The 26,053-nt window shown below is 34.7% G+C and overlaps 4 protein-coding genes across 6 annotated transcripts in view; 1 reads left to right on the forward strand and 3 right to left on the reverse strand.

Annotated features, from left to right (window-relative positions):
• LOC128176514 (helicase-like transcription factor) overlaps nt 1-8,961 on the forward strand; it is a 31,263-nt gene extending 22,302 nt beyond the window's left edge. Inside the window, exons 25-30 of the mRNA XM_052842916.1 lie at nt 123-316; nt 516-647; nt 1,116-1,228; nt 6,851-7,031; nt 7,253-7,333; nt 7,718-8,961. Of these exons, the coding sequence (XP_052698876.1) occupies nt 123-316; nt 516-647; nt 1,116-1,228; nt 6,851-7,031; nt 7,253-7,333; nt 7,718-7,867 (851 nt within the window). The 3' untranslated portion in view covers nt 7,868-8,961. The remainder of the gene's footprint in view (nt 1-122; nt 317-515; nt 648-1,115; nt 1,229-6,850; nt 7,032-7,252; nt 7,334-7,717) is intronic.
• Nucleotides 8,962-9,769: 808 nt separating this feature from the next.
• Nucleotides 9,770-13,516, reverse strand: LOC128177020 (solute carrier family 46 member 3-like). 2 transcript variants are annotated; one of them, XM_052843528.1, is made up of 6 exons: nt 12,860-13,516; nt 12,695-12,771; nt 11,074-12,234; nt 10,882-10,965; nt 10,499-10,655; nt 9,770-10,256 (listed from the first exon to the last, which is right to left on the reverse strand). In XM_052843528.1, the coding sequence occupies exons 3-6, from the start codon at nt 12,200-12,202 to the stop codon at nt 10,196-10,198; spliced, it is 1,431 nt and encodes a 476-aa protein (XP_052699488.1). In that variant the 5' UTR covers nt 12,203-12,234; nt 12,695-12,771; nt 12,860-13,516; the 3' UTR covers nt 9,770-10,195. The 2 variants fall into 2 exon arrangements, with proteins under 2 accessions (XP_052699488.1, XP_052699489.1); XM_052843529.1 differs by lacking the exon at nt 12,695-12,771.
• A 169-nt stretch (nt 13,517-13,685) lies between these two features.
• Nucleotides 13,686-17,612, reverse strand: LOC128177577 (solute carrier family 46 member 3-like). The gene is made up of 4 exons (XM_052844331.1): nt 16,274-17,612; nt 15,920-16,003; nt 14,911-15,067; nt 13,686-14,472 (listed from the first exon to the last, which is right to left on the reverse strand). The coding sequence occupies exons 1-4, from the start codon at nt 17,367-17,369 to the stop codon at nt 14,397-14,399; spliced, it is 1,413 nt and encodes a 470-aa protein (XP_052700291.1). The 5' UTR covers nt 17,370-17,612; the 3' UTR covers nt 13,686-14,396.
• A 1,668-nt stretch (nt 17,613-19,280) lies between these two features.
• On the reverse strand, nt 19,281-24,050 carry LOC128178761 (proton-coupled folate transporter-like). 2 transcript variants are annotated; one of them, XM_052846078.1, is made up of 5 exons: nt 22,609-24,050; nt 21,849-21,932; nt 20,979-21,135; nt 19,927-19,988; nt 19,281-19,523 (listed from the first exon to the last, which is right to left on the reverse strand). In XM_052846078.1, the coding sequence occupies exons 1-5, from the start codon at nt 23,684-23,686 to the stop codon at nt 19,504-19,506; spliced, it is 1,401 nt and encodes a 466-aa protein (XP_052702038.1). In that variant the 5' UTR covers nt 23,687-24,050; the 3' UTR covers nt 19,281-19,503. The 2 variants fall into 2 exon arrangements, with proteins under 2 accessions (XP_052702038.1, XP_052702039.1); XM_052846079.1 differs by having other exon boundaries at nt 19,282-19,988; nt 22,609-24,027.
• Nucleotides 24,051-26,053: the final 2,003 nt, after the last annotated feature.

Consider the following 26,053-nt stretch of genomic DNA (forward strand, 5'->3'; position numbering starts at 1 on the left):
AAAAATTAATTTATTGATAAAAGTGCATTTTCTAATTTTGAAGTACATGTATATTGCTGTGGTTGTTTTAAATTTGTTGAATTACATGTATATCTGTTGTTTATTGTACGTATACTATGTAGATGAAGCTGAGGCCAGTGGGGGTATGAATGACGCCCTGAGACAGAAGCTGGTGGACACCCTGATGATGGTGCTAAGCTCGGGCTCTGACGAGGAGTGTGCCATCTGTCTGGACTCCCTGAAGCAGCCCATCATTACCTGTTGCGCCCATGTCTTCTGTCGAGGCTGTATCGAGGCCGTCATAAAAAACGAAACGGTAGCTACCATTATGATAACTTTTAAAGTTGCTGCATTTCCTAAATAATTTCAAGACAAATCTTGAGTTCATTTCCTAATAGTTTTAACATGATTGTAAACTGATTTTAAAACTTGTGAAGAACTATATATAGCTTAGTTTTAATCCTGTACAGCCACTGATTTCCTAAGGTTTCTGACAATTGCATTCCTTTCTCCAGCCTACTGCCAGGTGTCCTCTGTGTCGGGGGGATGTATCCATAGACTCTCTTACCGAGGTTCCGGCGGAACAAACTCGTCAGCCGAGCGTGGCTGAGGCCGCCACTGAGGGAGAGTGGAAGTCCAGCACCAAGGTAGGTCAGCTGTGGCCAGGTAAATCAGAGAAGATAATGTTCCAGGTAAATCAGAGAAGATAATGTTCCAGGTAAAATCTGAGAAAATAATGTTCCAGGTAAATGAGAGAAGATAATGTTCCAGGTAAACTCAGAGAAGATAATGTTTTAGGTAAACTTAGAGAAGATAATGTTCCAGGTAAACTCAGAGAAGATAATGTTCCAGATAAACTCAGAGAAGATAATGTTTTAGGTGAACTTAGTCATTTTTTGGCAAAATATTGCATATAGGGTACTCTATTTCACTGGATACGGGTTGACATGGATTATGAATACAGTTCACATAAATGAAAACCTGGTTTGCTGTCACATTGACAGCTTTTCACTTGTCTTGCTATTATAAATAGAAAGTCAATCTAGAATTTTTTTTTAGGAACAAGTTTATTCTTTAACATATATTTAAACCATATCAAATGCTTTTTTTTTAAGGTGGATGCTCTGATGAATGGATTGGTCAAGCTGAGAGAGGAGAACCCTCGTATCAAGAGTCTCGTCGTGTCTCAGTTCACAAGTCTACTCACTCTCCTTGAAATTCCTCTCAAGTAAGTGTATCATGAAGCATTCAATACACACATAAACAACACACTGTACGTTGTTGTTACATGTTAGTGCCTTAAGCCTCTTTTTCTTTAAACAATAAGATTTAACAGATTAAACAAATCTTAGAGAAAATATTATGAGGCCAGTCTGAAGAAAGTGTTTGTTAGGAATTACGCCCTGGGGGTTTCCAAACCAAGGAAGGAGGGATTTTTTTCTTTAAACTGGAAGCTTAATTAATTTTTCAAAAATTGGTTAAAAAAAAATCTCCATAAAATGGGGAATTTTATTGCTTATTTTGTTTAGTGTCATATTTTTCTTCAATAAAAGAAAGAAACATACAAAAGAGTAGCTAAAAAATAACACCACTATAAAACGACAATCGAATCTTAAAGATATAATTTCATCACTGACATGAATTTACTTTATAGGATTTCTTCTCTCCTAGAATTTTGATCTCTTGATCATAAATACTACAAAGATTATATTTATTGATTTGCTTTGTTGAATTTTATAAGATTGAAGCCAAAAGAAAAAAGGATATTTTGACAAATGAACTTATATGTAAAAATGAAAAAAAAAAACATGAAAAAGAACTTAATTTTTTGCTAATTATATTTCATCAAGTGGGGTATTTCAAAGAGGCAGGAGGCAATTCCAAACGAACAATAATTTTATTTCGGCCTTAAAGGGACTTGGACACGATTTGAGATCAAAAATTTTGTTCTTATTTTTAGCTCACCCAGACGAAGTCAGGGGAGCTTATGCTATACCGTCGGCGTCCGGACCTGGTTAAAGTTTTTGTTGCAGGTCCTGTATCTAAGCTATTACTTGTCCTATCTTCACCAAACTTGCATGGATGATGCATCTGGACCTATTTATAGACTTGAAAGACTTGGATGCTGAATCCGAGTCCTAAATTTCAGATGCTGGAGGAGGTTATGGTCGTTGGACCAGGTTAAAGTTTTTGTTGCAGGTGCCCTTTGATAGCAATATCTAAGTTACTGCATGTCAGTACTTCACCAAACTTGCATGGATGGCGTGGCGTGTCTTATGATACTGATGCACCCGACAGGCTTGAGTGCTGAATCTGAGGTATAGGTTTCGGATGAAACGCAGAGGTTGCTTCAGATGCAGAGCCTGATCTCCATTATCAAGGATGCTAAAGAAATCTCATAGGTTGCGGATGCTGGAGCAGGTTAAGGTTTTAATTGCTAGTGCCCTCTGATGATGATATCTTAGTTATTACTGGTCTGAACTTCACCAAACTTGCATGGAGATGCGTCTTAGGTATACTGATGCACCTGACAGGCTTGAATGCTGAATCTGAGCCATAGGTTTCGGATGCTTGATGAGGTTTAGTTTTTTTGGATCAGGTCACATGTTTTATAGATGATAGCTTGCATAGTTGATTTGATGAAACGCAGAGGTTGCTTCAGATGCAGAGCCTGATCTCCATTATCAAGGATGCTAAAGAAATCTCCTACCTCACTCAAACCTGCTCGATAGATAGATGTGTTTGTTGATAAATGATATAACATGATTCCTATGATATAGTATTGTATGGTATAAAACAATATTGTTTAATATGATACAATATAATATCATATGTAATATTATAAAAAGTTATATGATACAATATGATATTGTATCAATTTTTTTGATATTTTATGTTATAATATTGTAACATGATATCGTAATGTATAGTATTGTATATTATGATACAATATTGTATAATATTATATTGTATTATTAATTTATTATTTTATCACATGATACTATTACATAAGATATTGCAAAATATAATATTGTATCCTATGATACAATATTGTATATTCTATAATATTGTATCATACGATATTGTCTAATATAATATTAGTTTCTGTAATATAGAATTATATCACATGAAATGTATAATATGATACTGTAATATTATATAATATCGTATCATATGATATTGTATAATATGATATTGGTTTTTAATATGATATATTATCACATCACATGAAATGTATTGTATGATATTGTAAAATATATTATTGTATCATATGATACAATACGTATAATATAATGTTGTATTATATAGTTTACTTTATCACATAATATTGTATCATTTGATATGATACAATGTTGTATCAAATTATATTGTATCATATGATACAATATCATATTATGTTTAAAAAATGATACAGTATCATACAATATCATACTATATTATACAATATAATATCATATGTTTCAATGTTATGATGTATTATGTAATATTATATTGTAATATAATACTATATTGTTTTATATATTATGATATTGTATTATATGATCAAATACAATAACGTATAACACAATACAATGTCATATCATACGTTACAATATCATATCTCATCATTGTTTATTATCAATGGTATTTTATTGTATTATATGATATATGTTGTAAATATGATAGGATGCAATATTTAATTTTATATTATTGTATTGATTAACATATGAACATATGATTATCATACAATTTTTAGCTCACCTGAGCTGAAAGCTCAAGTGAGCTATTCTGATCACATTTTGTCTGTCGTCCGTCTGTCCGTCTGTCCGTCCGTCTGTCCGTCCGTCTGTCCGTCCGTCCGTCTGTCCGTAAACTTTTCACATTTTCAACATCTTCTCAAGAACTACTAGGCCAATTTCAACCAAACTTGGCACAAATCATCCTTAGGCAAAGGGGATTCAAAGTTGTGAAAATTAAGGGTCACACCCGTTTTCAAGGGGAGATAATTAGAAATTAATGAAAAATTTCGAGAAATTTTCAAAAATCTTCTTCTCAAGAACCAGAAAGCCAGGAAAGCTGAAACTTGTGTGGAAGCATCCTTAGGTAGTGTAGATTCAAAGTTGTGAAATTCATGACCCCCGGGGGTAGGGTGGGGCCACAATGGGGGGTCGAAGTTTTACATAGGAATATATAGAGTAAATCTTTAAAAATCTTCTTCTCAGAAACTAATCAGCAAGGAAAGCTGAAACTTGTGTGGAAGCATCCTCAGGTAGTGTAGATTCAAAGTTGTGAAAATCATGACCCCTGGGGTTAGGTTGGGGCCACAATGGGGGGTCAAAGTTTTACATAGGAATATATAAAGTAAATCTTTAAAAATCTTCTTCTCAGAAACTAATCAGCCAGGAAAGCTGAAACTTTTGTGGAAGCATCCTCAGGTAGTGTAGATTCAAAGTTGTGAAAATCATGACCCCTGGGGTTAGGTTGGGGCCACAATGGGGGGTCAAAGTTTTACATAGGAATATATAAAGTAAATCTTTAAAAATCTTCTTCTCAGAAACTAATCAGCCAGGAAAGCTGAAACTTGTGTGGAAGCATCCTCAGGTAGTGTAGATTCAAAGTTGTGAAAATCATGACCCCTGGGGTTAGGTTGGGGCCACAATGGAGTGTCGAAGTTTTACATAGGAATATAAAGAGTAAATCTTTAAAAATCTTCTTCTCAGAAACTAATCAGCCAGGAAAGCTGAAACTTGTGTGGAAGCATCCTCAGGTAGTGTAGATTCAAAGTTGTGAAAATCATGATCCCTAGGGGTAGGGTGAGGCCACATTGGGGGGGGGGGGGTGTTAAAATTTTACATAGGAATATATAGAGTAAATCTTTAAAAATCTTCTTCTCAGAAACTAATCAGCCAGGAAAGCTGAAACTTGTGGGAAGTATCTTCAGGTAGTGTAGATTCAAAGTTGTGAAGATCATGACCCCTGGGGGTAGGGTGAGGCCACATAGGGGGGGGGGGGTGTTAAAGTTTTACATAGGAATAAAGAGTAAATCTTTAAAAATCTTCTTCTCAGAAACTAATCAGCAAGATGATTCTTTATAATTGTTAAGACTTTGGCTCCAGGACAATTCTTCGGCCTCACAAGAAGGTTCAGAGTTTGATGTAGCAAAATATCCCATATATAAACAATTGTAAAGGATCTTTTTGAGAACTGCAATACTCAACATGTGATATGACTATAAAATTGAAGCAGGCAGCTATTTTTTCATTAGAATCTTTTTTTATTACTGTTTTGGGTTATTGCCCTTGATTTATTGATTCTTGATTATTTTAATTAATGCATCCACTGTTAACCAATTATTGTGATGATTATTTTTATACAATAATAAATATTCAATGTATTTAAGTTGTTTTGCATAAGTAGTTTTGGGTTAGGCTGGATTAGTTTGTTTATTTTTGATTTCCAATTTTTAGATACTATGAATTATTTTAGGCCGGCACATATATAGGGCAGTGTCTATTGCTTTGTACCGAGCGACTGTTTGGGGTTAAACTTGAACAGGTACAGAGAGATTGAGGGTGTTAACATCCCTGGTCTATCTAATTTTCGTGTTTTTCTAACCAACGATACAGAATGTGTGGTCATTTCTGCCCTGTATCGCATTAATACAAGTGTGCGGTCATACCTGCTTGTATTGGTGGTGATTGCGGCGCCTGCGTTAGGTTGAGCTGTTGGCGCAAGTGTGCGGTCATCCCTGATTGCATTATCTCTGCTTGCGTTAACGTTGGTACCTGTTGAGTTGCGTTATGTGCGGTCATCCCTGCCTGCGTAACATTGAGTTCCCTATATATGTGCAGGAGCGGTGATTAAAGTCTGCTCTTGTAAATATTGGCAGCAATCAGGGCTATCCGAGTTCCAAGGGGGAAAAATGGATTTTATTTATACAGGATCTACATGTATTAATGTACATTGTCCAGATTGTATTATGACTCCATTAAGCTGACTTTATCATACCTGTTGTTCCTCAGGTGAGCGATGTGGCCCATGGGCCTCTTGTTTAACAGATGATATACGATATAGTGTCAAAACAGAATCCATGAATATCCAAGATCATAAAGTATGATTTTCATTTAATATGATAAAGGTGGTCTCATAAAGGTGAAGTCTCATAAGGGTGATGTCTCGTCTCGGTGAGCTTTGTAATCTGTGATTACCTATGTTTTATGTATAAAATGGTTTACTGGTGCATTTTAAATGATTGACTAAAATATTGAATGTTAAAGTCAAGTTACAAGCGATATATACAGAGGAAAGAATTGGTTGTTATGTAAACAAAGCTCGAGTCTTATAGTTGTTTACAAAAAATGTAATGAAGAGAATTACCATTTCTTAGACAAAATGACACGAAAAAACAATTTTAACTAATTCAGTATCTTCATAAATACTATTATCAACAAAAGAAAGATACATTTGATTGAAACTTACACCAATACAACACATATGTAAAAAATGACAATATTCGAGCTTTGTTTACAAAACAAAGAATTATGAGCTCTATATCTTGCTTATAACTTGATATTTGACTTTCAAATTTTGACATAGCATTATAAACTTCTATATTTATCAGTATAAACATTGAAAATGGAAAAATAAAATTTGAAAATTTTGTGTCAAATCGTGTCCAAGTCCCTTTAAGGGCTAGATTTCGAATTGAATGGACATTCATCATTATTAGTTGTTTAAAATGAAAAAAAAAGAGCTTGAGTAGAGATCAGTGAAATATTGCCTGTGTCTAGTTAGTGAGTTAATGTATTATACAGTCTGGTGTATATGTAGTAAATATACATGTATTTGAGAGTTCTGCAACTGTTTACAGGGCTCTGGGTTTCCGCTTCGTGAGGTTGGACGGGACTATGTCCATGAAGCAGAGGCTGCGGTCAGTGGAGGAGTTCTCCAACCCCGCCCCGGGATCCCCCACCATTATGCTGCTGTCCCTCAAGGCCGGCGGGGTGGGGATCAATCTGGTGGCTGCCTCCAGGGTTTTCCTGATGGATCCAGTATGTCGTTTGATTTATAACAAATTATGGCAATTAAAAATTTCCACTTAAATGAGATGACAAAGGTCTTGTATTTTGCAGGGAAAAATTTAAAAGACTTTGTAGAAGTTTTCACATGTATTGAGATGTGATATTGTAATATGTAAGAGAAATTTAAACATTTACAAGTTTATATAAACATAAAGTCTGAGTACTGAAAAGAAATAATTAATTTTGCTAAGGCTTGGAACCCTGCCTCTGAGGAGCAGTGCTTTGACAGGTGTCACCGCCTGGGACAGACCAAGGACGTTATCATCACCAAGGTAACATTGCCTGTGACAACTGCCACAATCAAAACAATAAATATATGTACTTATTGGTTTGTCAAGCAAAACACATGGTAACATTATTAAATGAATATAATGATGTGAGTGATCAAAAGATGAAGCATATTTTTTTTCCTTATTTCATTTGTTAAACATTCTTCAATGCTTTTCAGAAGATTAAAATGGAGTAAAGTTTATATTGAAATGAGTTAACTTCCATTATGCTTGTTTAACTGAAAAGAACTACTACATGTTGCACTAATGGTATGATCAATCAAGAGATCATCTGCCAGTTAAAACGTAGGGTTGCCTCCTCTGTTTCAAAAAATAGTGTGTTCATGTATATGTGTACAGTATTTCATGTCACTTTCTGTATTTCAGTTTGTGGTCGAGGACTCGGTAGAAGAGAGGATGATGGCTCTACAAGACCAGAAAAGGAAGCTGATGCAGGGAGCCTTTGGTCAGAAACAGACGGCGGACGATAAACGGACCAACAGAATCCGTGACATCAAAACACTGATGGATCTGTGAGATGTTGCCAGGAGGATTGGGGAAGAAAGATTGATCCCGGGGCCCTACTGTCGAATGATAGATAGGGGAGGAATGTGGCATAACTCTCAATTGTGAATTAAAATTTTGTGTTGCTTATTACCACTTCTATGAGCAAATTGTATTCAAATGCTTTGATTCATCTTTTGAGTTTACCAGTACATAGACCGTTTTACAAAGTTACATGAAGATATGACAATATTTTTTTTGTTTTAATCCAGTGAATTGTCTGTTACAGCTTTTTATTAACTTTGAAGACAAATTTAAAGAAAACAAAAGTTCATTAAAGATTTCAATTTTTGAAAGAATGAAGAACTTTTTTTTAATATTGAGCAAGGTCGTTGACTTTCCTTTACCAGTGCCTTTTTTATAGAATAGTTGCCTATGATTGCATTAGTGCTGTTTATTTTATATATTGCTGGTTCATATTTTAGATGCTTGATTCTTTACTTATATAGCGCTAAGAGATATTGTCAGTTGGCTCATGGGTTCCATTCAATCTTTTTATTTTCCTCAAAACAGATATATACCTCTAGGTTAAATATCTGTACATACAAACTTGAAAACATTCATTTACAAATCCACAATGTTTTATAGGATAAAGACCATTTTAAAATAGCATACAAATTTGTTTGGCAAGCAGTATAAAGTTGAGATTTATTTTTCTATCCTGAAAATATCTATAAGACACTCTCCAACAAATTTTTTTTAGTTCTCAGTTATCACTGTTTTTTCTAATTCATAATTCATATTGATTCGATGTTTGTGCAATAGGATTAGATATATGTACATAACTCTTAAAACTTGATATGAAGTGGAGAACGTCTTGAGATACCAGTGGATAATTTTCTATTTGACACTGGTACATCATGTGGCATAAAATATTGAAGAAATTAAAACACTTATTTTGGAGTGCCCATATACCCTGGTATTTAGAAGTATTTTATATCAATTAAATGACTGGGTTTTTTTTTCTTGAAATTGATGCTTTCATGTCCCTATATTGGTCATTTGAAAAAAAAATTAAGATGGTAGGAGATAAGATTAACTTGAATCGGTTAAATAAAATAGAATACATGTACTCATGTACACGTATATGTTGCTGTCTAAATCAGAGGATAGATTTGCCAATGGATTTGATCAGTTTTATATTTAGTTTGTCTAGTTTTTGGCGTTTATTTTACAGTTCATATTGACATGATTGAACAATCCTAAATGTACTGTACAATCAAAAGTAGTGAGCATTTATAGAATTGTTTGTTGTTATTAAAATCATTCAAACCTTGACAGTGTTGTCGTTATTATGTTGGTACAATATGAGACACTTATAAGGAATCTGAGTTGATTGAATTCTTTCATTTTACTAAATAAGGATAGTTTTATCAATGAAATGGATGTTCTTAACCAAGAAGTTTGCCCTTTAAGCCAAATCAAGGAATTGTCAGCTTCAATGAGGGATACAACCTCTTGGTGAAGAACAGTATAAATTTACTTTATCTTCTTCTTGTACTTGACAGTTTATTACTGACATTATCTATGCATATTTACACCATGAAGTTACTTTTCATTTTGGCAAATAATCTTATTCTAGGATTTGTAAGATTCTAACGAGAAGTGCATACAGGATGAGAGATCAACTCAACCTTTACGTTGCTATTGATTCATGATTACTCAACTCTCACCCCAACGATTTTAAATAAGTGATGCTCCATAAATGTAACTTTGTCAACATTTAATCAATACAAGCTATCTTGTTGCATATAACGCACATGTAAAAAGTCTAATACACAAGTGTTTGGTGCATGTGATGTGTTAATCATAATATGTTTACCATCAGTAAGGACAGGCAGGTATCATCAAAAGGGGGGGGGGGGGGGGGGGGCTTTTCTCGCAATGAACAATTTTCCCCTCCATTTACATACTTTTTATAAGCAGGTCAAAATGATAGCAAAATTTTAAAAAATAAAAGTTTTGGGTACTTCGCGTCATTTCTAAAACATGTATATAATTATGGACAGGTCCAACGAACTTTATACAAGGCCAAAAAAAAAAAAAAAGAAAAGAAAAAAAGAAGAACCTTGCCAAGTTCTATTCGAGGTTTGTATGCTAGTGTAACTCTATCTCGGAAACATGTAGGCATAAACATATTTATTTTATAAAATCATGGTGAATATATATATATAAAAACAACAATAACAAAATTGTCACATCATTTTCACTTATGCGTTCCAATCATGCGGTGGAGTCGGGAACTGGGCTCGGTTACTATGGAGAATAGACTGCTTCTCTGGTGGTGACGTCATTACCCGGCTATGTGACGTTGATCTCCTTGTACTGAATGTGTATTCGTTTGGAACCAATGTAAAATATTCTGCAAAAAATTCACTTTATGATAACAAATTTTTATTTTAAAATGTAGTTTTTTTCTAATAGGTACAAAACTACTGTTGAACTTTCAATAAAATTTTCACTATAACATTATTGTGATTTCTGTTTATATTAGGTTTATTACCAATTTGCTTCACGTTAATTCGAAACTCATACGCAGAGAATACAGTATATACTTTTAAGATGGCTACAAACCAAGTCTTCAGAATTAGGCGTGACACTCACATAAGGAGGAATAAGGCAATAACGTTATAACCCGCCATGACCCAGAAGGCGAACCCGGGGAGGAAAGCCACTGTTTCTGAGTAGATAGCGCCACCAGCAACGGATCCCACCATGAAGCAAATGTTCTCAAATAACGCAATCCCTCCAAACATCGAACCTTGGGGAAAAGGAAAAACAATTATTTTGTATTGTGCTTGTAACATTTTTTTAGATTTAGCTACCTTTAGTTCGTAAAGTTTCTCAATGAATATACTAAAAAGTTTTAATCATGTTTGTTTGCATTAATTGCTGCAGATCGTTAGAAAAAGCGTTGCAATGACGTCACTCTTAATGCTGTAGTAACTGATAGAGGCAAGAGAGCAATGGTCTGTGGCTAGAGTTACCTTGTTTGTCTGGGGGCGTCAGCCGAGACATGATGGAGCGGATCATAGTAATCTCTATGATTGCGAGACAACCGACCACCGGAACTGAGAAAAGAAATAGTCGTATTTATTAATTTAGTTTTGAAAGTCACTTCAAGACAAACTGCTTGCTTTTCCTTTATACATGTATAAGATACTTATTAAATACGTTACCCATGTAAAGTTCAAAAGATGTTTTTGAGAGCGCCTCCATGACGAAGTACCCAATGGCAGACAAGGTTCCAATGACGGATATGAAATCGTCAGACATAAAACACTGCATGATACGAATCGACACGACTCCCACGAACTCCTGAATGACGCTGCGAATGGTGCCGAAATTACTGATCTTTATGGGACTCCAACAAAACGGGGATCCTATCTGATACAAGATTTCCACATTTGTCTTTCCAAGTGCCGCCATACTCAGTAAATTGAATGAGCAAATTAGTATTATATACTGCCAGCGTCGGCCATAGTTTGGGTCTTTGTTGCCGTGAATGTACAAGTCCAGAGACTCTTTGATTTGACGCAAGGGGTGGACTGAACTTACTCTATTCTCCTCACTTAGCGGTTCCTTGAGGACAAATATCGTCAGAATGATTCCAACCAGTACCATGGCTCCGGAAGCGATGACGGGGCTGTTGAAACCAAACGCCTCTATGAGGTATCCTGAGAGCAGGGTGCCCGCTAGAAATCCCACACCGACGCCGAGACCCAGGATAGCAAACGCAAAGGATCTCTGTTTTCCTGCCTTCGTGATATCGGCGAAACCCGAGGAGCAAATTGCGACGGAGGACACCCATCCTCCAGTGCACCCCTCAATAAAAAGATAAATGATGAAGAAATTGACGTCATAATTCATGATTATATTCATGAAACAAAGTCCACTTTTAACCAACGAGCCAAACAGGGGAACCAGTAATGTTTTCTTTCGTCCGTATCTGTCGCTCAAAGTAGATATCAGGGGTGCAGTAAAAATGGCGGGAATTCCGCCTGATATCGAGATATAAACCGTCCAGCGTGCTGTGTCAGATTGGATCGTCTGCTCCATTTGGAACTCCTTGGAACTCGTGTTTGTTTCACAAAGTGACTTTCCAGACTGGTTTAAGGTTGCATTCGGAAACTCTTTGTCCTTATACACACTATATGTGTACTGACTCAAGTCGAAAACAAGAATGGTAAACGAGGCCATATGGACAAATACGATGATCCCGATCACAAACCCCGTCACTGGAATCTTGACTGATTTGGGCGCCCCCTCCTCATCCTCTAGGAGCAGAGACTTTTCGCCTTGGTCCATTGTTGTTTCAGTCTAAGTTTGTTACGATATCTCTTTGCAAAATAAAATGAAAGAGATATTAGTTCAAAGAATGAAGAAAAAAATAAAATTGCTCTTTCCTATGTTACGTCGGAATTGAACGTCTTCAAAGCTTGTTATATATTCTCTCGTGAATCTTTAAGAGTAAGTAGTATCAGTTGAAAGAAAATAATTTTACGATCAATTAATTAATAAATGTACATGAATGATCGTGATCAGACTCAATAAGCCCTTGATGCTATTACCGTGTCATATCTCTGTTGGATTTCCAATGGAAAATAAAAGTTTTAAAAGCTCTGTTCATACATAAAGCAAAAACCTGTTTACCTACATATAGGGATGTATAAACGCTGCATGATATGGGTAAACAGGTTGTACAAACCCATCAATGGGTGCATAAATTTAAACCGCAGAAAAAGAGACGTACGTAAATTGTTTCTTATATATTTAGATTAACACGTACTGAATACTTACCAACAAATGTAAATATATCCAGTGGTCAATCAGCAAAATGCCGAAGAAACAAGGCTATGCTCCCTAAGTTTACAAATCTTAAAAGGCAGACAATACTGTCATTACTTTATATACAATACTAAGAGTTACGGTTATATCCACTGGTCAGTTAATAGTTGAACTTACCTGGTCAGGTGAGGACAGGTAGATTGCATCTTGTTGGCCGTACATACAGGTGTTGGGGTCATTTTTGTCTATATTGGCCGTTGAAACAATAGAAGAGATACGTTATCACCTGAAAACTTTTGTTTGAAAGTCTCCTATACATGTCATCAAGATCCGCGTGTAACAGACCGACCCTGTTTTGAAAGTGTTAAAAGTTCAAAGTTCAAATATAAATGTCTTGTTAAGTGACCAGATTATAGCTCATCGTACATAGAGTTATTGTTCCTTACCGCTGATATATGTGTGCGTAGCTCCCCCTCTCAAAACAATAATCCCTACTTGTCTATTGATTTTTTTATACCTGACTTTTAAAACATCGGAAATATTCTGATTTAGATAATATATTAAATGAATCAAGATAACAATTTCATACACATATTCATTTTACTTCTGATTGAAAACCATAACATCTTTGAGTCATATTTGTTCATAAATGATTGGTTGCATGCTAATATCAGAATGACAGTCATTTTTTAATCATATATTTAAAAAAATTCAGCTGTTTATTCTATGTAAGAAGAGGACTGCTCTCTCACGATTTACTGATTTAAGAGAACACAGGTCGAGTCAATAGTTCTCATAAAGTGTTTACTAAAAAGTGAAATTGTGTGCTGTGATATTATATAAATAGTGCCTGTTTGGGAGGGTAACAGTTGAAATTGACACCCCGAAAAAACCATTGTCAACCGACGCGAAGCGGAGGTTGACAATGGTTTTTTCGGGGTGTCAATTTCAACTGTTATCCTCCCAAACAGGCACTATTTATTTTGTTATACAAAATGTCTTTTTTAAGATTTTTAAGAAAATTTTACTGCTTTTATATAGGAATAACGTGAATTCTACAGCGAACCGTACGCGCATAATTTTCGCGCATGTAACATTTTTTAATGTTACCCGTTGCCAAGTGCGTTGCTAACGCTGAGGGTAATAGTAAATATTATTAACTGCGTCTTAACCAATCAGATTTCAGCATTTAACATGAAAGTATAACAATGTAAATTATTACATCTTTTTCGAATTATTCATTCAACACACTTAAATAATGTCCAATAAATCCCAGACCCGAGCCCGTCATCCAGGATCGAGTTTTATTATTGCAGCATGTTAAAATCAGGAAATAATTCGGAACGAGCGATAAATAAACAGTCTTATTCTACAGAAGAGTTGGCATAATTTATTGCATTAAGTCTGATGTTGTAAGGAAAATATATTCCTCTGCATGCCTTTACCCGTTAACTGTCAAGACGGAAATCAGGACACCTGATTCACTCTGTGACACGAACGTGTTGTTTCCTTCTACTTAGCGTCAGCACATTTATGAACTTCCGACTCGAACGTAATCTTTCCCATTTGTTTAATCAAACACATAGGAAATCTATATGCAGTAATGAATTGATTTCCTCCTTTTTCAAGTTCAGAAAAATTGTCCCTGATATTAATGTAAATACTGATGAAAAACAGATATCGTTTCTTTCCCGGTTGCTGGGTTTTTGCGCTGTTATGTGTCCCCACTGCAAGTTCCCTGTAGTTGTTGATACCCCGTTCTCTGCCGTCTTCTGCTGACCATCAAAAGTCTGAAATAATAAAATCTATTAGTAAAATAAAAAAACATATAATACAAAATTTATTATACACGATTTTCCAAATATTAAGAACTTTTTAACGTTTATAATTTTAAAAGTATAGATTTGTAATACTATTTGTGAAACAAGCACGTAGCATCGGTTTTGAAAGTGGGAGGGAGGGGGGGGGGGCTGGCGAAGTGTATAACTTCAATTTAAATCCTAATTTCGTTATTTTCATATCAATTTTTACATGCTCCTAAAAAAGTGGGGGCCAACTCCATAATAATTCAATTTTTTATGTAAATTTAAAAAAAATTGTTGCTGCGAGAAAAAGTGGGGTGGGGGGGGGGGGGGGCGCCCTACACATCCTATGTGTTTGATTAACATCAATTATGAATATATAACAGTGGATTATGCTTGATAAGATGTCCAAGAGTCACATCTTACATTAATAGACCACTGGCCAGGAGTAGGAACACAGAAAACACGTAGAACACCATTCCTCTGTAGACATCAACAGTGGCGGCGTAAATGGACGACCCTGTCACAGACCCTACACACCCACAAATAGTCTCCACAATGGCAATCCCAGCATACATGGTTCCTGTGGAGGAGAAATATTGGTTCGAAAATTGATGCAACTATCAATTTCACATATTTGGTACGTATTCTACCGAATGCTGCACAGAGAGATACAAATGTTAACTTAAGGAGAGTGGATAGTAATCAAATCGGCCATCAGATATTACGTAAATTGTTTGATATAATTCTTCTATCTTAATACAGAGCTCTAGATCTTTTACAAAATGATGTCAATGTTGTCTAAAAATGGCCACGACCACTTAGCCCTCTTAAAGAGAATGGACTTATGAATATGATTTCTTCATGTTCTTTTTAAAAAAATAATATTTGTTATCAAATAAGAAATTATTTCAAAAGATTTGCATAATGTAAACAGAAAAAAATATTAATTAATGTAACCATTGCTGTTAGGGTCATCTCTGCGAAGCAGTTTAGTTAACTATCAGTCCACCCGTCTGTCCGTCTCTTTGTCCTTTCGAATTCACTTGATCGCAATATATTTTCTATGCCTTTGGCATAATCTACCAGTAGCCCAAATTCTGATAAAGACACGTGGTTTCTGTGGATTAAGGGCTTGCAGAGACTTTGAATCAAAATTTTCAATCAGAAGTCAAGGTTTTAGTTTTTGTGTAAAATTGAAAGATTCTTTTTTTTTTTTTTTTTTTTTTGTCAAAGGGTGGGGCCACAGCACAGTCTTTGTCATGCTTATACCACTAAATAAAGATGGGGTTCTTTGAGATAGTGTCCATAAGTTTATGTTTCAGCTCTTTGCCAGCATGTCAAATCAATAGATATTAGCTATTTTTGTACTCATATTAAAACATTATGTTTCCTCAATTTCGTTTCTTTCAACAAAACAATTACATACACCAACCTTGTTTGTGAGCAGGCGTCATTTTGGACAAAATGGCTCTAATCATAGGAATGGCGCACATCCCGAGAACACCAACCGCGGTGCCTAGAGATAGAAACGTTAAGAAGTTAACGAATAAATAATTGCATGAAGTAAACGTTTACTTCCTCCCAATTAACTGCTTAATGAATGAAATACTTCCTCAAAAAAATTGCATATTAGAACATACAAATTAAAAAATACGTTCTTTTTTTTTCAAAAGCTGTGATAATTGAAACAAGTGTGAGTCGTAGCATATTAATAATACATTTCAAACTTATATTAGATATACATGTAAGCTTAATAAATATATTCTTTCGACAAATGAACATCTACCTGCAAAAAGAATGCCAATGGAGGAAGCTGAGCCGATCACAACAAACGAAATCGCAGACGTAAAGGTTCCGACGAAAGCTATTGCTGCATCATCTAGTTTATACTGCATTATCTTTATACCAAATAGGATCAGAAACTCTGACACCAATCTGTTTATGGTTTGGAAGATTCCTATTTTTAGTGGATTGAAACAAAAGGGACTATCCATGACGTAGTAGAGTTCGACACTGAACGCGCCCAGTCTTGGTAACAGTATACATACAAACACAGACAGACAGAGAATGTATTTCCATTTGGAAGACTCCGGGTTAATCGGGTCGTCTTCAACATAGAACTGAACAAGGTTCTTAAAATGTGATTTTAAATCGCAGTTTAGATTTACCTTTTTGTTCTCTGATAGAGTCTCCTCCATAAAACACAACAAAAACATTGGTACCATGATAACAATACTGGAAATACCTAGGCTCCAACCATAACCGAGCCTTTCAACGATGAAGCCAGATGCAAAAGAACCAGAGGCGTATCCCAAACTGATGAAAAATCCAACAACCGTGATTAAAAAGGACCGTGATTTCCCTTCAGCCGTTGTCAGATCCGAAACCATGGCCATGGACATCGCGAGCTGTATCACCCAAGTCCCACAACAGCCGTCGATAAAAACGAACGCCAGAAAACTGTAAATATTCCAGTTCAAATTCACTGCTACAGTCATGAAAAATGTTTTCAGAAATATTCCTATAAGACTTACTAAAACGAAAGGCTTTCTGCCCATGGAGTCACTTAACGAACAAAACAGACCCGACGAAATGATGAGCGGTAGTCCCTGAGCCAGAGACATGTACGTGGACCATCTGGAAACCATTGACTGAACGATTTGTTCATTGCGATACTCCTCTGAACTAGTGTTGGTATCGCACAAAGATTTCAACGTGTAGTTCTTGAAATGATTTTTCGGACGAAATATGCTCCAAAACGCTTCATGTCCGTATTCTCCGTACGAGTATGATCCAACAGAGTAAGCAAAGCTGAACGTGAACATCATGCCGCAAAGGTGGCCTATCTTCAGACGGTATCTCAACATCGACTCGGACTCCATCGTGCTGGTTAACAATTGTTATTATTTTCCTTTTTGTTTTCCTTTAAAAATTTAAAGATGACGCTGTCACCAAAGTCACGCCCAAAGAGCATAAGTATGCCGGTATAGTGCTATTATAAACGGGAAACCCAGAGACACGCACTTTAACGCGGAAATATTGGTGATGATATGAATTAATGATGTACACGTGTTTTGAGGAAAAAAATAATATTTTTATGGACATGGAGGTGTTCATAGAACAGAAACTCAATTCAATTAATCTATAAATTACTAACATAGAATACGAAAAGTGTTAGATTAGAGGTACAGTCTATCAATAGTAGACAACATGATAAAGGTCAAAATTGAATTTTGAATTTTTAAACAAGACTTTGTATGGCGTTTGATAATGAAAATATTAGAAGCCAGTCACACTTTGGTATTCCACCTAATGCACTGTCTACAGTGTATATCAAAACATGGATGCCATAAGGGACATTTTAGGATCTCAACAAAATACTCCCTCTAATTAAAAGTATTGTCATAAAAATCAACTTTTACAGATAAAATTTTTTTGTATTACACACTTGATGCTACACTGTACAACAAGTTATTCTTTCCTACCAAATTCATCACTACATAAAGTTAGCAATTTAAAGACGTGCGCACTCGAAATAGTAGCAGCCTCGATAAACGCATCTTCCGTAGCCACGGATGTTCGTTCCACCGTGTTTCATATAATAAGGAGAAGAGAAAACCAAAAAAACCTTGGGTTTAAAATAACCATTATCTAATGGTAACCTAGATATAAATCACACACGATCTCATAATTATAAACTGCAAAAAATGATTGTTTTATGATTTATTGCAGAAAATAATCCAGATCCTTCATGTATGGTCAGAAAAAAATATCTCTCCTTTTTATTTGAGCAAAATTAAAATGAATGAATTTAATATAACGTACAATATCTACAACAAAAAATTGCATGATAAATATTAGCAAAACCAGATCGAAGTACAAAAAGATAGGAAGCAATAAACATCACAACAAACATTGTCCGATTTGTACGAAAATATTATTAACACAATTGGAAACCGGCCTTGTATCATCTTGTCATTTTAAATCATAAATTGTAGTGGAGTTGGTGTCATCATTCAATAAGAGTAACGAAAAAATACAGATCAAAGCCTCCGACAGGGAAAAGGCGTAAATATCTTGAATTCCTTTCCCCCCCTAATTGAGCTTAATCAAAAAGACTGAATACATATCTAATTATATACAAAAGAGTGATTGTATAATCTATTCAATCCATAATAATCAATAAATATAAGAAAATAACAAATGAATATAATAAATATTATAACGAAGAGAAAAACATTAAATTACATAATGTATGATAACAATACATAAATAATAGTATATACACAGATCTCAATCTACTGAAATACTAATTTGACGTTTATAAATCATAAAGTAACATTTTAAATGAACAAAATATAACAGTATACTTCATAAAATAATAGTATACCTGAAAAATAGCATTATTCCTCACAAAATAACATTACACCTCATAAAATATCATTATTCGACGTGTATACATAACAAAATAACAATATATTTAAAAAATTAACAATATGCCTCATACAATTACAATATACCTAAAAAATAACATTATTCCTCACAAAATAACATTACAACTCGTAAAATAACATTATTTCTCATAAAATAACAGTATATCTCATAAAATTACAGTATTCCTCAGAACTGAAAAAAACGGAAGTCGTCGTTGTATAAAATACACAACATAGAACATCCATCAGAGATTTTTCGATTTTTCAAATGCAAAACAAACAAGAACATAAAGATGTTTTAAGTTAACAAAAAAAAATTATCACAACATTTATGATAAAAATGAACCAAGAAGAGAATAAAGATAAACAGTCCCCATTTGTGTGGTCGTATCACAGTGAAGTATTAGATCTAAGCCTCGGCCATCATTTACAATGCATTGTACTCCTCATTTAGCTGCAGATCAGAATTCAACAGATTCTCATGCCAGGTTGCAATGCGCAGATAAAGAAACGCGCATGCGTCTGAATAAATAGAGATGTTGTTGTTATGAAATGAAATGGCGGGTGGATAGACTCATTGATGCTAGTTAGTAGACGAATCGCCTGCAGAAGAAACAGTTGTGTTATTGTCATTTATGCAATACAAACATGCATACATGTATATATACAGTGCATAGTGGTATTAAACAGAAAAAAAGAAACCATGCGCGGATCTTGGGGGAGGGAAATGTGTTGGGTATAATACTTGAATGTGGTTATTCCTTCACCAAATGAGTGCACAATATAATACTAATAATATACTAGAAAATGAAACGAATACTGACTGGTCCTTATTATAAGTGTTTGATCGAAAAGCTTGATCAGAATATACATTAAATAATACATCAGATCAAAAATTAACTATGCCTGCATACTAACTATAGACAAAAAGGTGCAATGCAAGGCTATATGATTTAAAAAACCACAGCCTAGCTTCACGGGGTGGTATATTAGTTGATGGGCTCACTTGAAGGTATGATTCTGTACTCCCCTCTCCCTTTGTCAACACGGTTGAGGATAACCAAACACCTGTTGGATGAGAGAAAGAAAGACATATACAAATGTAAGTATAACCGCAAAAAAATTAAAACAACCACATAATCATTTAATATATCAGATTTTATGCATATGTCGCCATATGTTGCATATGGCGTTCTCTCCAGCTTTGGCTAGTGGATTAACTCTTTAGTTCGATTGGTAGAGTGCATACTGTGATGGATTTACATGCCAGAGGACACTGGTTCAAACCCCAACAGAGGCAGTATTTGTCTCTGTTCTTAAGGTATTTACTCAGACAAATCAATAAACTTTCACACTTTAATGTGCATTGTCTTTTTGTTTTATTCGCGTTAGATATACATGTATATCGATCGGGGATTGCTTGTTGAAACAAACTGGTGTAGGCGTCTGCAATAAGTGACTATTATGGCCGTCGGAAGCAAAATGTCTTTATCTTCCTCCATCAACAATCTTTAAAATCTTATTAAAAATTTTGTGATAATACAGAAAACTGTGAAGTTTTAAATGCTGTCATTGTCCTTCTGAAATATTTTAATTTTGACAACAGTCGTCACAATACATATTTTTATTGCTAAAATTAAACTATGTCAGAAGGACAGTGCCATATATTAGTTCAATAACTACAGTCCTACGTAGGATATGACAAAATCTCTTCACCAGGCATTGGGGCGCAAAACCTTACAAAACGAAATGGCAACAATTCATAGATGTTTGGTTATTGCTGAATCTCCATCTCTTAGAGACATTACTCTTCATCATGAGCGACCGTGGGTTAATGATTCCGACGCGTATAACGTTAACGAGAGTGCAATATATGTATCTACTTTAACGACATGCACGTACTTATGACATGAAATCTAGTTTTCATAGTTTACCGAAAAATAAAAAACGGGATTATTCTACCAAAAGTTTTATTCCAGCTCTCAATTTGCAATTCTATAATCTTTGCCGCTCTACTTATACGCCACGCGGCGGATCTGTATGTTGAGTGGTACTTACAACAGAAGAATCAGAGCGATGAGCATAAATCCGGCCAGGACTAAGTAAGCCATGCCCCGGTAGTAGGACACAGTGGCGGAGTATATAGCGCCACCTAGGACAGAGCCCACCAGGTTACAGACGTTCTCTACGATCGCGATGCTTCCAAATAGGGTACCTGTGGTAACAAACATGAACTCGGTAAACGTTACAGCAACATGCACAATGATTTTCAAACTTTATTTTAAAAAAATGATACGACGAAAAGTGAATCTTAAGGTAGTATGGGACACCTGTCGATATCAATGTGGATGAAAATAAATTACAATCAAAATACTTTCACCATTTTTTTAAAATTTATAAATTTAATAATATTTTTTTTAAAAAAAATTATGGAAGGTAAAAATCATAAAAGCCCTAGCAAATTCATGACTTGCATATTAGTAGTTAATGATTTAATCCTTTGCGCTACGCTGTTATGTAAGTTTAGGAAAGAAAACGATCATTATAAAATTATACACATGCACTTGATTTCAACGTTTATTTCGAAGGAGGTGTCTCATACCACAATAAGATACGAGCCTTTCCACGACAGATATTGTTCAAATTTTAATTGACACGTTCGATCTTGCAATAATTTTATAACCGTATATGTAATGATTTCTAATTATTGATTTCTTTGGAAAATATTCTGATTATCATAATTATAATATAAGATTATTAAATTTCAACCAACCATTAAATATTATAACACTTAAAGTATTCCTTAATCTGATTCTGCATCCATCATATGAATAAATCTTCACCCTAGTCTTATATAGACGTTATATATTTAACTGATTTTTTTTCAGTTTAAAAATAGGGAGCTGTTGTTATATGTTATGCCTGTACCTTGTTTTTCTATAGACGTCATTTTGGACATCACGGCTCGGATCATGGGAATGGAACACATGCCTATTGAGCCAACCAGAGCCGCTGAAATGTACAGACAACCATTATAAAATCATTGATATATATATATATATATATATATATATATATATATATATATATATATATATATATATATATATATATATATATATATATATTCAATAAATCCTTTTTCTTGGTACCGGGGATGAATAAACACAAAAAATAAGTCCAATGCTCAAACAACTTTTATCTATAGCGCTTTCGCCCTACCGGGCTCTTCACTGAATTTATTACATGCAGACTCCTTTTCGACCTTAATGTCAAACTTAGTGGCCTTTATTATCGTTTAAAAAAACAGTACCGGATTGTGTCTGGACAAAATCACAAAGAAGTACTGTTATATTGTCGTTTGGGGATATTATGCATTATCAGGAAAAGTACTTATAACATGTCACATGTTTGCCCCACCTATGCCATTGGGTTCAATTTATATATAATTATAAATGCTTTGTATTCAGTTTTCATACACAGCCAATGTGTGTGCAGAGAAATTGATGAAATAAGTGCGTGCGCGTGATTTTTAGTACATTAAAAATATACGCATTATTTGCTGTAGTTTTTATCAATTTAAGAAAATTTCGAATTGAGAAAATTTAGAATTCTCCACTTATACAGAAAAGTCCTTTTGTTAAATAATAAAATAAATCAATTATTCCCTATAATTACATGTACATACCTACATACAAGTATTCCGCCGACGGTGCAATGCCGAATAAAACGAAACAAGCTAGGGATGAAACAGAGCCTATTAGAGCAATTATTTCGTCACTGAAACACTTCTGGAAAAGTTTAATCCCAATCAATATAACAACTTCTGAAAGAACTGATTTTGCTGTTTCAAACACGCTGATTTTAACTGGACTGAAGCAAAATGGCGAGTTTATTAGAAAGAGTAGCTCAAAACCCGTTCCCAGTCTGGCCAACATGACAAAGGAAAACGCCGAAAGACCTATAATATATTTCCAGCGCTCGGAACTAGTTAAATCATCGCTTTTAATGTAAAACTGGAGGATATCCTTAAAGTTTTTTATACAGTGAAATCTTACTGTTGAGCGTCTATCAGGAGGTAGAGTTTCTGGTACAAAACACATACCTAGGACTGAGAAAAAACAAATACCGCACGATATTGCCATTGAGTACATGAAGCCCACGGAAGAAATTGCATAGCCCGGGATGAAATTACCGACCGAAAACCCGACCCCTAGCACAAAGCTGATCACAGCTATTAGAAAAGACCTAGATTGACCTGAGGATATATCGGACATCATGGAAAAGGTAATAGCCAGAAAAACGATCCAGCTACCAGTACATCCCTCGACTAGAGTAAAGGGTATGAACAAGAAGATATTCCATTCGAATGCAATGGCTAGGGTCATCAAGAGCTGTTTGAGGCAAACTCCACCTACCCCAATGACCAAGAAAATCTTACGTCCCACACGGTCGCTTAGGGGTGCGAACACAATCGAAGCAAATATCAAGGGGACTCCCTGAGCAATGAAAATGTATACGTTCCAATTTGAAACTTCTTTTTGCACTTTCTGTTCCTCTATATAACTGACTGAACTGGTATTTGTTTCACAGTGAGATATATCGGAATTATTCGGTGTCGTTTTGTTAAAACCCCGAAATGCTTCGTGTCCATACTCTGTTGCAACAAAGAATCCCATTATATACGCAATGAAGAAGAAAAATTCCACAACACAAAGCGGAATAAATTTTCGGAGGTACCCCTCCTCGGTTTCTCGGATCTCCATTACAAACTTCAGGCAATTATTTTTTTATAATCTACTTGTTGGTACTCTCATTGCAAACGATGTGACGATGTTCTGTTTTTTCAACCGACGATCATCATAAAACACTCGTTAATCCGAAATACACTTGCTTTCAAGGGCACATAACTCTAAATTTGTTTACATCTTGAGATGCCATAGCTATTCGTCATTGAACTAATTCAATCCGGACGTCTCGATCCGGTAGTTTTCAATTTAATTCAATTTATTGACAAAAACCACATGTGGCGCAAGTCATACACAATGTTTTAGCAGTTTGAGCAAGTTTTAGCTAGTTTTAGGAAATGATTTAAACCACTTGTCATATTTGTTAATTACAAACTTAAAGCATTGACCCTCTCCCATGATCAGCAGAACTTTTTAATAAAAACAACTGTCGCTAGACGAAAATATAAGGGGAAGGAAAGTCAAAAACATTTTTTTCATATTAAAGGTATATGTGGCATATTTTTAGCGAATAACTTTAGTAAGATCTGGCCCAATATCAAATTGAGAACATCCAGACCAAACTTCAACAGCATAGTGTAGGTCTTATAGATGACACACATTTATGCTAAAATATATCTTGAGACAGTAGATTTAAGTTTGCTAAGCATATGCTAAAGAGTTGAGAAGTTTTATGCAACCTACTAAGCGATATGCTAAGTCAAATTTCAATCTGCTAAGTAAAAATTCTGTACTTAAGAATATGCTTAAGCACTTAAGAATTTTTATGCATACGACCCCAGGTTTTTAATAAGCTTTTTAACAATGGTGTCTATGTGATTAGACCAACTTAAATTTGAAGATAACAATATTCCCAGACGCTTGTGTTGTGAAACATACTCTAAAGCACAATCATCAAACAACAAAACATTTTGTTAAAAACAAAAAAATACAACTTTTGTTTATTGTGAATTTTAGAAGTCATTCTTTGATAAGTAGATGAAGATCGTAATTAAGATATCTTCTATGACAGAAATATTGTTTGAACACTGTTGTATTGTACTATTATCAGCATAAAGTCTACAAATTGATCTTCATAATCGAGCGCTTATAATCAAATCAAGTAATGCATTTTACTCTACGTGTACATAGACATGTCTATGCTCTAGATGTTTTAATTTGAAATAGATGAAGATCATGAAGTAGGCGAGGTGCCGTGGTCAAAATGACTTTGATATTTGGAAAGTAAAAATCCAATACTGGTAGATGGTTTGGAATGGAAACCTGACCTTCTTATAGTAAAATTAATATAAATGTAGAAGTTCAGGCCTATATTAGACAGAGAACACATCAAGATCTCTGCAGCTAGTATGTAAAGCCCCATAGGAAGCCAAATATGTACGTGATAATGAAGAAATATTGCCAACATAAAAATGGAAAAATTTGCAATCTTTTTTATTTAGGTTTACATCTAATCTACCTTCTAATTACTTACTGTTGATTCTTGATTAGTTTCTATATTTCCAAGTAAGATTGTTTTTTGTTTACTTTCAGAATAAGGTTTTATTATTTTTTAACGGTTTTAATATATCCAACAAAAAAAAGAAAAAAGAAAAAAGAGACCCGAAAAAAGCTTTGTACAAAATTATTCTTAATTATCATATTTCAAAGCATTTTTAACACTATAGAGGAAAAGGTTAAGTGATTTTTGAAAGCCAATATTTTCGACAGCCAGTATCTCTTCTGTAAAAAGACAAAGAAAAGTTATGAAATTTTTAAAATATCATATAAATATACCACAGAAAGTAGGATCCCCCCCCCCCCCCCCCCACACACACACACCAACTCCTCTTTAAAATATTTAGTACCAGAGACGGACCCAGGATTTAAAGTTAGAAGGGGCTCCAATATGAGGCAGGGGTCGGGGCCGCCTTGAGGCCCCAAGTGAGTATAGGGCAAAGCCCTATTGGTGGCCTAGGGGGCGAAGCTCTTGCATTCTAGAGATTTTGTAGGGTAAAAATGAAGTTTTTAATTTTAGACTTTTGTTATGTTTCTTCTCTTGATTATGCTTAAAGTAATAAATTATTTATACATGTATTTGATAAAGGTTTGTAGATATAAGACCTGTAGTAATCCCATCAAAACTCTTTGCCTTGCAGAAATGTTATTAGAAAGATTTTCATCCATTTTTTTCTTTTCGAATGGCTGAAAATTAATCAGTTTAAAAATCAAGTTCAATGGGCCGATGTAAATTAAGTTATAAAAGATAACCATGCCAGCTTGTATTATAATAAACATGGAAGAGTCGTTTAAAACACTAGCTATAGTACAACCAATTACTTAGAGGTGGTTGACTGGTCACATTTGAACCCAAGTAGAGAGTAACCAAAATGGATTTTCAATGTA

Source organism: Crassostrea angulata, chromosome 3 (assembly GCF_025612915.1).
Source record: "Crassostrea angulata isolate pt1a10 chromosome 3, ASM2561291v2, whole genome shotgun sequence".
Lineage (NCBI taxonomy): Eukaryota > Metazoa > Mollusca > Bivalvia > Ostreida > Ostreidae > Magallana > Magallana angulata.

Excerpts from the sequence above, each read along its gene's own strand:
- LOC128177020 (XM_052843529.1), bottom strand. The coding sequence starts at position 12,202 with ATGGACCAAGGCGAAAAGTCTCTGCTCCTAGAGGATGAGGAGGGGGCG. Across the intron at positions 10,966-11,073 it reads ATCTTTTGAACTTTACATGG|TTCCGGTGGTCGGTTGTCTC; the intron begins GTAACGTATTTA and ends TTCTTTTCTCAG. Across the intron at positions 10,656-10,881 it reads GACGCCCCCAGACAAACAAG|GTTCGATGTTTGGAGGGATT; the intron begins GTAACTCTAGCC and ends CTTTTCCCCAAG.
- LOC128177577 (XM_052844331.1), bottom strand. The coding sequence starts at position 17,369 with ATGGAGTCCGAGTCGATGTTGAGATACCGTCTGAAGATAGGCCACCTT. Across the intron at positions 16,004-16,273 it reads CATTGGCATTCTTTTTGCAG|GCACCGCGGTTGGTGTTCTC; the intron begins GTAGATGTTCAT and ends TTCTATCTCTAG. Across the intron at positions 14,473-14,910 it reads CTGGCCAGTGGTCTATTAAT|ACTTTTGATGGTCAGCAGAA; the intron begins GTAAGATGTGAC and ends TTATTATTTCAG.
- LOC128178761 (XM_052846078.1), bottom strand. The coding sequence starts at position 23,686 with ATGGAGATCCGAGAAACCGAGGAGGGGTACCTCCGAAAATTTATTCCG. Across the intron at positions 21,933-22,608 it reads GGCGGAATACTTGTATGTAG|CGGCTCTGGTTGGCTCAATA; the intron begins GTATGTACATGT and ends TGTACATTTCAG. Across the intron at positions 19,524-19,926 it reads GTACAGAATCATACCTTCAA|GCGATTCGTCTACTAACTAG; the intron begins GTGAGCCCATCA and ends TTTCTTCTGCAG.